Genomic DNA, 12,310 nt, shown 5'->3' on the forward strand with positions numbered 1-12,310 from the left:
AAAGAGTAAATGCAAATCCATTCCAGATTCAGACGTTAATCATTTCTTTGATTCAGTTGATTTGTAAAAGAAAATTGATTCTAAATGAGAAATCTGTTTGCAAAAAATTCCTACCATAAAATACAAATTATATGGTAGGAAATCAAGAGAACTCTCTTGGGAAAAAATACAACTAAATGAAAGCCTGTCAATCTGGAAAAGAAAATTTTTAATTTTTGAAAAAGAGAGTAAGTATTTGAGAAAAATTACAAAAGTAGGAAAATGTGCAGGATTGGATTAATATTAATGCAGAATCTGTTCTAAATCAGATGGTAGCTTCAAATATTTTGAGCAAAGCTTATATTCTGCGTGAACTTTTAAAAATTATAATATTTTTAAATAATCAATTCTCTGGAGTGTTTTGCTATGCAAGATACATCAATGTGTATCTTGCATAGCAAAACACTCCAGAGAATTATCTATTTAATATATTTTAATCATTCTTATTTTAAAAGATGTTAATGAGTTGCAGGAAAAGAAAGAATGAAACATTTCAAGATATATGAAATTCAGTTTCAGAATTTAAAACTGCTAAACTATTAATATCAAAATGTATCATAGTTTCACAAATTTTGTGTAATGTAACATTAAATAACTGAAGAGAGCGTGAAGCTGTACCAGGAAAAGGCAATTCTGTTTAACATTGGGGCTATCTCACTAAATTGGTGACATATCACAAAGCTGGTGATGGTTTTGGCAATAAATTTTTGTCGCTAGATTTATCAAGAAGTTGCCAAACTTGATGACATATTGGTTCAGTTTCCATATAACTGTAATTGGCACTATAATTTATTCCTATATGTAACTGCAACTGTATCTGGCTCTTAGATGTAACTTTGACTGTATATTCTTTCCTGTAATTTTGAGAAATGGAAGGTACTAGAAATTTCTCAGTGGCTGAAGTAAAACTATATAAGCCTGGAGAGAGCATTAGTTCTTAGTTTTTAGTTCATGGCTGACTTTAGTGTAGTGAAAGATCTTTGTGCACGCTTTACTTTTCAGATGCGCTTTGCATTGTATTGTGTTTAATACTGAGAACTGTATGAGTACTTTTGTGGAAAGTTCTAAAACTGTAAAGTGTTCCTTTTGGGAAAATAAATTTTATCAAGCTGTCATCAGTTCTATGTGCATTCAATCCATTACGAACCTGTACGCACGCAACACTATGTATCTGATTAGTGATTTCATATAATTCAGAAAGAAAATTGGGAGAATTATTTTCAACAAGATAACTTTTGGAATTTTTCTATTCAGCAACATAAAATATGATGCAATGATTAATTCATCCATACATGGAAAGGTCTCTTCTTCTGGATAAGAATTATCCAGAAAGTTAATTATTTAGTCTATAAAATTTATGTATTTTGTGTATAATCACTGAAAGTATGCATCTATTGTGAAACTTTTGAATTCATATAATTATGAATGGATTGATATAAAGTTATATTTTATTCATTCTGCCTCAATTTATCACTTATTTATTTTCAGCTCCAGATCCTCCTACAAATATTACAGTTAGTATATATCATACTAAGCACGTTCTTGTTAAATGGAATCCCCCAGCCATCTTAAATGGAATAGATGCTTATCGGGTGAGCATAGCTTTCATATGTAGAACTTGTGTATATTCAGAAATTTCTTATATATATATATAGATATAGATATAGATATAGATATATAACTGTACATGAATTTGTTTAGATTTATTTCTCACCACCTTTCCCACCTCATTATGAAACAGTCAAGGATATGGAAACTTCTCATGCTATCAATTTTGCATTTGGACCTGGTGTAAATTATACTTTTTGGGTAAGACTTCTATTTTTTAAACAAAATCTGTTATGTGATTTTTTATAATCAACTGATTTCTGTTTTGAGTACTTTCTGGTTTGGAGTTCATCATATATTTATTTCAGTACATTAAAATTTTCTCTGAAGATGTAAGTAATTCATATTTCTAAGAAAATGCGAGTATATATTTTTTTCCTTGCATCATTCTGCACAAAAATTATCGATGCACATTTTGTGGTAATAAAATAATTTTTAGTTTTATCTAATTAAATACTTTATGTTTTCTGTTTGTGTGTTCAGCTTTATTTCCCAAAGATTAAATGAGCTGGCTTCATAAAATCTTCTGTACCTATCATCTACCTTATAATCTTAAATGATTTGCCATAGTAAATATCTAACTTATCTTTTTAAATTTAATTTTTTGCATATTAAAATACCTAAGCTCATGTTAACTTAAGAATCCTAAGGTCTTGTGTTTTAAACTTGGAATTGAATGCATAATGTAAAAGAATTTTACATAAATGGTTGTTCCATTTCAGTTTACATTACACTTCTTAAGAGTGAAAAGGTTCTTGGTTCTTGTTGATGAGAAAAGTTTGGAAAAAAAAAAAAAGTTAAAGTGTTTTTTTAAGAAACATATTTTGAAAATTTATGTTGAAACTTTCAAAACAATGTTTCTGTAAGTTTATACAAAAGTGTAGACACAGAATGTCCCATTTTGAATAATATAAGTATTGCACTTTACATTGTTTAAATGCACCTTATTCTCTAATGTAAATGCAATACTTATTTGAAGTGTACAGAACATTCATAATTAACTCTGCGTTTTAAATAATTAGCAAGAAGTTGTGGGTAGATAAACTCTAATTGTGTAATGATTATTCGTATTTCAAAACTAAACTATTTAATATTAGAAGACATATGCAAAAAACAAAATCAATAACAGAAATATAACAAAATAAATAACATGTGGGTTCTGTAAGCTAAATAAAAGACTTGAATTCAGTGTAGCCATAAAAACTGCATTTCAAGCCACATTATCTAATATTCTATGAACCAACTGTGATGTGTTACATTACATGTCAAAGACGGGCATTTTCCCATTTTGTAGTAAGTGGTTTTGTGTGCAGCACTTTTCTTCATTAACACTTTATGTTTATAGTTTTGGAATTTATATTTAAATGTATGTGAGACAGCTTTTCAGGAATGACTTTTACTAAAGTAAAATAGTGAAATTCCTTGGAACCAGATCTTCGCAGTGCTGTATTCCAAAGATTACAGAATGGCGAAAACCAGTGCTAAATATTTGAGGTTACTGCTTATATTAAGCATATAGATACACACACACATATATATATATATTCTTTCTAAATTATAATATGTATATATATATTCTTATAGCTTCGTTAGGTTTTTTTGATCTCAACTTTTTAAATTCATTTAAAAATTAAGCAGCACTAGGCACTAATTTTGAACTTTTTAGTTCTTTTTTAATTTTCGTAAATTAAACTTGGATTACATTCTAATTTTATAATTATATATATAGAGGAAAAAAAAACTGTTTTGAGCAGTATATATATATATACTCTGCTCAAAACAATTAGGAGCTATTATAATTTTGGATGTAAACTGCAAATGACTGATATGTGATGTATAGATGCTGTAATGCTCTATATTTTCTTTTCTCGTTTTCTTTTCGATCATTGGTCTGCGAGCATACAAACCCACATGGTGGAGTTAGTTTCAAACAGTATGGGTCCAGATTCTTACAGCACAGTAGCTCTCTAAAGGTGCTATTGCAAGAAAGTGGCATTTATAGTGGGGTTTCTTATGACTGTTAGCATTAAATACCAGTCCTCATTTTGTGTTGTTGCAGGCATACGATCTTGTTTCGATCTTTGGCAAACATTTCGTGTTTCCAGAAACAACATTTTTAGAAACACCTAAAGCTTATGCTACAATGGTTTGCGTTTGAACTGCCTTTGAATGACCGATGGCCCTCCAGGCTACCGATTCAGCTAAGTCATCTTGCTGAAATATAAGCCTTCTTGCTGAGACATCATATTCCTTGTTATAAAACATTCAACATGTGTCAATCGTTTTAATCTCCTTCTACAGAAGAAAGGCTGTCGCTTTTCACTCCTTATTTAAAATGCATAAGTTTTGGCATTGCATATTCCCAACTTTGTGAACATTATAATTTTCCTTAACCTTTTCTATTTCATTTTTGTTTAAAAAGTTGTTGATTATTTGATTGTTTCATAGTAAACTCACAATGTCCCCTAACTGTTTTGAACAGTGTAACTAATTTTACAAGACCAAAAACTGAAATTTCATTAATTCTTTTGAATTAGGGTTTTATTTATTTGAAGTTCTTAAGTTTTAACATTTATTAAACACTTTTTTACATTTATAGGATTTTTTTTAATTTATTACTTATGAATTTCAATTGTTGGTCTTAAAATTGGTTCTAAATTTCTTACTTTATGTCTTTACTGATAATTTTTAAATATTATTTAATTATACATATATAGTTTTATAATTTGCAAAGAATTTTTATTTTTGAATTTCTAAAATCATATTTTTATAGAATTTTATTACAGTAGAAGTCCAGAAATCCGCAAAACTTGGGACCAAAGGTTGTGCAGATTTTAGGATTTTGCGGATTTCAGGACAGAAAAGATAAATCATAATATTGAGACTAAAAGTGCAAAATAAATAAGGCATATTAGATACATTTAATTAAATTATTATATACATTATTGCAATAACTTATTATATGCATTAAATTATTATTACATATATAAATTGATTATATTATTCATTGTATTATATATACCCAGCATCGAGGTTTGCCGATTTCACCTCATGCAAAGATTTCCAGTGTTAGAATCAGTGTTGCTGTAAAATTTCAACAGCTTTTCTTTATTTTTCCGTATATCATACACAATAGTATCGCAATTCCATGCAATTCTGCTATAAAATGCACCTATCTCCATCTTTTGCAGAATTTGCACTTTTTGCATTACCGTCAATGCTACGTGTCTACGTTTTTCAACGTTGCAAGCAGTAAAATCATGAGTGCATTTCGTATCTGTAATTGTATTAAAAAGGGCTTAAATTTAAAATATTCTTAATTTATCAACAAAATATCCAGATAAAAAAAAAATGCGGCACTAAATAATCTCGTGAAATAACAAAGCTTAGAAAATACAACGTGAATCGTGAACTTGAAAGAAGAGTTGAGTAAATCGTCTGCTTTCTTACCTCGATGCAGATTAAAGGAGAAAAAACTTTTTACATGATGTCAATAATTTGGTATTTCCGTTATGACTCATTATGATTCGGTAATTATGACGTCATTATTTGGTAAGTATTTTTTCTTCGATATTTCGTACTCAATGTTGCGTTTTCCAGAACCTATAAACTGAATGTTTATATTTTGAGAGGCAACACGAATTTCAGGAGTTCGCAGATTTCAGGTTGTTGGATTTTCGGTATTTGACTGTATTATTAATATGTAATATTTTGTATGTGTGCAAGCAAGTAAATTACCTACATATTAAATATAAGGGCTTTTTAGAATGCTCATTTAGAAGTAAGCAATAATAATAATAATAACAATTTTACCCTTTTCTTATATGTAAAAGCATTATTAAGAAAAGAATTTGGAGTCTAAATTCTTTTTGGTTCATACAATCATATAAATAAAAATATGTAGACTCACATATAAATAAAAAGTCCAGCTAAATTTTTAACATTATTTATATAAATATAATTTAAGGATTATTTCAGACCTTTGAAGTTAGAATTGCTCTGTAATCAGAAGTATGTCTCTGGAAACCAACAAATGGAGGTTAACAGTGAAATAATCATCAAAACATGGACAATTAAATTTTAATTATATATATATATATATATGGAAAACTACAGGTTATAAAATTTTATGTGCGAATGAAATTGATTAAGTGTTGTGAAAGATTCTGATCATGTCAAATAATAACCCATAGTCAGGTAGTGTAATTTTATTTGCCACCTTGCCTGTGTTAAGTTTTATGAATAATAGTTTGTTTTAAAGAGCTATCAGACTCGATTACAAATGAGAAATTCTGCAGCAATTTCAGAAAGTATTCTGCTTTTTAACTGGATTACCAATTACAAAAGTAATGTCAGTTTGAATGCTATGTAGAAATCAACTATGGCATGCATTGTCAGAAGAGTATGTCAGTTTGAATGCTATGTAGAAATCAATTATGGCATGCATTGTCAGAAGAGTTTTCCTGCGATCTTTTATTAGCTTCTGCCTGCTCTTTGTTGTGCTTTTTTTATGTGCAGTTCAGTGTTAGAAGTAATGCTTTGTTATTTTTCAATGAAATTTTAATGTGGGAATCAGATCTTTTACTTAATTCTATAAGACTGTTATAGCATATGTTGTAGTTAGATAGCAGCTACTCCAAGGTCTCTGTATCTGATATTGTGATGAATTTTTTATACATTTTGAATGCATAAAATTAGCAAAGCAATAACCTTGTGTTTGGCATAGATTTTAGTCAAGACTCTATTGATTTCGAGGGCAAACAGGTACAGGTTCCTTTTCATCAGAAGCAAAGAAATCTGTAATGAAGGGAAAGCTGCAGTTGTATTTATACCCAAAAGGGGTGGCTTTTCCTTTGTTGCAGATTTCTTTGCTCCTGGTGAAGAAGGACCTCTACCTGTTTTCCCTGAAAATCAATGTAGTGTTGGCTAAAATTTACACCAGACATTAGACCACACATTTATAATTTGTGTTGTTTTTACCAGGTGTTGTTTTGCTAATTTTATTTTTACTTTTGCATGTTTCTCTTCTGTTTTGATATTTTCAATACAGTAGAATTCCAGAAATCCACAAAGCTTGGGACCAGAGGTTGTGTGGATTTTAGAATTTTGTGGATTTCAGGACAGAAAAGATAAAGCCTAATATTCATATTAAAAGTGTAAAATGAATAAGGCGTATTAGATACATTTAATTAAATTATTATTACATATATAAATTGATTATATTACAGTCAAAAGTCTCCGGATTATAGATCATCAGTTTAAATCTCGTAAGATAGCATGCAGAAATTCTAAAATTAAAAATATGAAACTGTAATTTATGAAATAAAGAACAATTATGATCTAAAGGGTATCAACATTTACAAAAAAAAAAAAAAAAAAAAGAAAAGCTTAATATTTGTTTACTTTATTAAACATTTCTTTCAATGTAAGTTGTTTAAGTTGCTTCGTTTTTTATGTGATAATACATTCTCTTTAATTCTTTAAACAGACATAATTTCTTGTTCAGTTACAAAGTTCTGCTGTTTAAGTCCTATAATTGCTGTGTCGAGAATACCGACTAATTTGTCAATTGAAATTTTTTCATTTTCAATAACCTCTGTTACTTTCTTCGCTATCGGTAGCGAATTATAATGACGAGGAATTTGATTTAATCATATCAAAGATGGAGTACATCGAGATGAAATACTACATTTAATAAGGAATTATAAGCCAAATAAAATAAAAACATCTGCCCTGAAGATAAAGATAGTGCTGACAGATCAACTTCCAATTCATTGCGCGGCGCTGCGGCGTTAAAGATAAACAAACGTTAAATTTAGATAAACAAAGGATATGCCTTTATCCATTTTTTGTAGCAATTCCACTTTTTGTTATTGACTCATCGGGACTTCGGCGATTCCGGATTATCGATTTTTCCGAATTATAGATCATCAGTTTAAATCTGGTAAGATGGCATGCAGAAATTATAAAATAAAAAATATGAAACCGTAATTTATGAAATAAAGAACAATTATGATCTAAAGGGTATCAAAATTTACAAAAAAAAAAGCTTAATATATGTTTACTTTATTAAACATTTCTTTCAATGTAAGTTGTTTAAGTTGCTTCGTTTTTTATGTGATAATACATTCTCTTTAATTCTTTAAACAGACATAATTTTTTGTTTAGTTACAAAGTTCCGCTATTCAAGTCCCATAATTGCTATGCCGAGAATACCGACTAACTTGTCGATTGAAATTTTTTCGTTTTCACTAACCTCTCTGTCACCTTCTTCATGTCTTTATGCATTTTTTGCAGCAATTAAACTTTTTTTTTTTTTTTTTTGATGGACATTGAAACATACTTTCGTTTTGTAGATCTTTTGGGAGCTCTAGCATCGGAAATTCTATTTCACATAATCAAAAGTTCAAGTTTACTTTTATAAAATTGCTCTTACCGTCTGCAAAAAATAACAAGCCGGATCCAATTCGAAGGTTAAGGAACAACGCAATCATCAACATTAACTGAGATAATTATATAATTTTAGCTTATACCGTCCGTTATACATAAAAAGCGCACGCAAAAACGTATTCTGCACTTGCACGCACGATATGCACAGTTGTAAAGATCTTACGCGCACACGTAAACGCCTATGCACATGTGTCAATGCGGCGCATGCGCAGAAAGTTTTTAGCTTTGTGGATTATAGATCATTCTGGATTATGGGTTTCTGAATTAACGACTTTTCACAGTATTCATTGTATTATATGTACACAGCATCAAGGTTTGCCGATTTCGCCTCATACAAAGATTTCCGGTTTCGGATTCTGGTGTTAAAATCACTGTTGCTGTAAAATTTTAACAGCTTTTCTTTATTTTTCTGTATAACATACACAATAGTGTCGCAATTCCATACCGTTCTATAAATCGAGGAGTAGCACCTACTTCCATCTTCCGCAGAATTTGCACTTTTTGCGTTACCGTCAATGCAACGTGTATACGTTTTTTAATGTTGCAAGCATCACAAGTGCCTTTCTTATCTGTCATTATATTAAAACAGGCTAAAATTAAAAATATTCTTAATTTATCCACAAAATATCCGGATAAAAAAAAGGCAGCACTACACAATCTTGTGAAATGAAATAACAAAGCTCAGAAAATACAACAACGTGAATCGTGAACTTGAACAAAGAGTTAGTGAATCGTCTGCTTTTTTACCTCGATGCAGATTAGAGGGAAAAAAATTATCTTATTTATTTTATCTTATTTTTTAAACTTTTTTATATCAATAATTTGGTATTTCCGTTTTGACTTATTATTATTCGGTAATTATGACGTCATTATTCAGTAAGTATTTTTTTCTTAGATATTTCGTCCTCAATGTTGCGGTTTCCGGAACCTATAAAACTGAATGTTTATATTCCCAGAGGCAACGCGGATTTCAGGTCGGCGGATTTTCGGTATTTGACTGTATTTACATTCTTCCTCACTCTATACTCTCATTTTTTTTTTGCCCTTTTTGTTCAACAAATTTATGATGAAAAAGAGAAAGAAATATATTAAATATAAATTAAATGGTTTTTTTTCTTTTCATTTTTAAGTAAAATATACATCAAACTTAAAAAATTATATTTTGCTTTTTATTTAATTATTTATTTATTAGTCATTTCTAAGATTTAAATATGTTTAAAAATGCATGAAGCATGAACATATATCAGATAGAAGCCTATTAAATGAATATAAATAAAATGTAACATTTGGAACTGCTAAAAATACACTATCCAAAGATATATATTATTGAAAATTTTAAAAATATAAGTTGCAGAAAACATTGACATCTGTAAAATGTCTGCAAAATCAAATCTTTCATTTTTCTTATACAGTCAAAAGTCGTTAATTCGGACACCCATAATCCGGAATGATCTATAATCCGGACCTCAAAGCTACAAACTTTCTGCGCATGCGTCGCGTTGACGCGTGCGCGTAAGACCTTTACGACTGCGAATATGCTTGTGCGCGTGCGCAAAATACGTTTACGAGTGTGCGTTTAATGTATAACGGACGGCATAAGCTAAGCTAAAATTATCTAATTATCTATTTCAGTTAATGTTGCAGATTGCGTTGTTCCTTAATCTTTGAATTGGATCCGGCTTATTATTTTTTGCAGACTGTTAGAGCAATTTTATAAAAGTAAGCTTGAACTTTCGATTATGTCAAATAGAATTTCTGATATATATTTATTAATATGTAAAGGATCTACAAAGCGAAAGTATGTTTCAAAGTTCATTAAACAAAAAGTGGAATTGCTGCAAAAAATGGATAAAGGGATATACTTTGTTTATCTAAACTTTAGCATTTGTTTATCTAAACTTTGTTTATCTTTAACGCCGCTGTGCACAATGAATTGGAAGTTGATCTGTCAGCACTATCCTTATCTTCAGGGCAGATGTTTTTATTTTATTTGGCTTATAATTCCTTACTAAATGCAGTATTTCATCTCGATGTACTCCGTCTTTGATATGATTTAAATCAAATTCCTCGTCATTATAATTCGCTTCCGATAGCGAAGAAAGGGAGAGGTTATTGAAAACAAAAAAATTTCGATTGACAAATTAGTCGGTAGACACAGCAATTATAGGACTTGAACAGCGGAACTTAACTGATCAAGTAACTGAACAAGAAATTATGTCTGTTTATAGAATTAAAGAGAATGTATTATCACATAAAAAACGAAGCAACTTAAACAACTTACATTGAAAGAAATGTTTAATAAAGTAAACAAATATATATTAAACTTTTTTTTGTAAATTTTGGTACCCTTTAGATCATAATTGTTCTTTATTTCATAAATTACGGTTTCATATTTTTAATTTTATAATTTCGGCATGCCATCTTACCAGGTTTAAACTGATGATCTATAATCCGGAAAAATCGATAATCCGGAATCACCGAAGTCCCGACGAGTCCGGATTAACGACTTTTGACTGTATCTAATTACCTTTGTAAAGCAATTTACTTTCAGATTTTTTTTTTTTTTTAGAGGGAAGGGTGTTGTTACATATTTATTCATAAATCCAACTGCAATTTACTCATATATATGAACTGTAAAATAAATTCTCCACAGATGCTAGAGTTTATGTCATTAAGTGCATAAATGTGAAGAGCTAATATATAATCACTTAATTTTCAATAAGTTTCATATTATAATTTCAGATGACTTCACTTAATGGAGAATTAGAAGGTAAGATGTCTGCACCATGTGTCATTGAATTTGCAAGAGAGGCTGTTTTAAGCCCTGTGCGAAATCTTCATGAAGTAGCGTCAACTAACAGTACTGTCACCCTAGCATGGGATCATGCCTTTCATAAAGGCAGTGGATATACCATTGTATATCGCCCGGAGTATATCAGTGACCATTTCGTGAACACAACAAATATTACTGGAAGCCAAGCAACTGGTATGTTCTCATAAATAATTTTTGTATGCATATATTTATTTTTAGCCATATAAATGTGATCTGTAGTGTACAGTCCTAAAATCGTTTTTAGCTCCTGAGACAGAATCTGTCAAATTTGACTGTGCAGTGCGTGCATCGTATATGCTTCACTGATGAGCAGGTTGCAGAAAGGAAGTACACAAGGGCTGAAAAATATCCTACCTTATGAACTACATTGGAATTTCATCATACGTGAAACGTGGAGATAAATTGTTTTATGTTTTTAATACCCAGTAAATGTAAAAAATTGTCAGTTCTAAGATAATGAGCAGGGGAACAGGTACATAAAAATATTTCTTAATGTTATATTACCAGAAAAACTACAAGCTTCTTTGTCCAGAAACATGAGAAAACCCAGAAGAGTTTCTTACAGTGAGGGGAAGGTCCTTGATATTTGCAGTAGGATTTATATCTGCTGGAACTATCAAGGACCTTCTAAAGAAGCAGAAATTAGATGTTTTAATTTTTTTTTTAATTAGAGGTGCAGAACCACAGCCAGGTACTGGCTTTCCAGTAAGCTCAGCTGAATTGAACAGTTGATACATTCATAAAAATGCCATGCACTGTTTCAGGACTAAATTGAAAAAGGAGGCGATTACTAACTTCTTGAAATAAAGACTCTTTAAGGCTGATGATCAAGAATATCAAAGACAACTGAATTTACCTATTCTTGTGGAAGACTAAAAAGATTCCGACTAAACTGAATTAAAACACTGCAAAACTTTGTGTATATAAATATTTTATTGTTGATCAGATAGTAAATTTCTAATGTTTTGAAAATGGTAATATGTAAAATGTTCTCTGAAATTCTTTTACAATGTTTCTCGTTGAGGAACTGATAAAATTATTTTTTTAATAACCGATGATAAACTGTCCTACATGATGAATACAATCCTAAAATGGGTTACATTCATTATGAGAGGCACCACTGTATTTTGTTATGTGTATGAGGAAACAAGGTTCGTACGGCTAATTTTTGAATGGGTTCATGAGTTATAATTTGCTCCTATTTGTAATATAAATAATGGTGGGATACTCAAGTTTCTGAGCAAGAAGTGAAACATAAGCATTTCAAAATTATTTCATTTTTTGTAATGAAGAGCTCTCAAACAACTTTCCACTTTTGGGGATGTGAATTCTTTTATTAAACAATTCTAAATATGGTGATTATCAACATTTTGGCAATTT

At 30.0% G+C, this 12,310-nt stretch overlaps 1 protein-coding gene across 1 annotated transcript in view; it reads left to right on the forward strand.

Moving 5' to 3' along the window:
- Positions 1 to 12,310, forward strand: part of LOC118195509 (sortilin-related receptor-like) — a 195,337-nt gene that overhangs the window by 136,744 nt on the left and 46,283 nt on the right. The window contains exons 32-34 of the mRNA XM_085813545.1: positions 1,528 to 1,631; positions 1,741 to 1,848; positions 10,840 to 11,083. Of these exons, the coding sequence (XP_085669671.1) occupies positions 1,528 to 1,631; positions 1,741 to 1,848; positions 10,840 to 11,083 (456 nt within the window). The remainder of the gene's footprint in view (positions 1 to 1,527; positions 1,632 to 1,740; positions 1,849 to 10,839; positions 11,084 to 12,310) is intronic.

The sequence above is a fragment of the Stegodyphus dumicola genome, chromosome 3 (assembly GCF_044657685.1).
Source record: "Stegodyphus dumicola isolate Sdum_Otavi_A_Nest chromosome 3, ASM4465768v1".
NCBI classification, from domain to species: Eukaryota; Metazoa; Arthropoda; class Arachnida; order Araneae; family Eresidae; genus Stegodyphus; species Stegodyphus dumicola.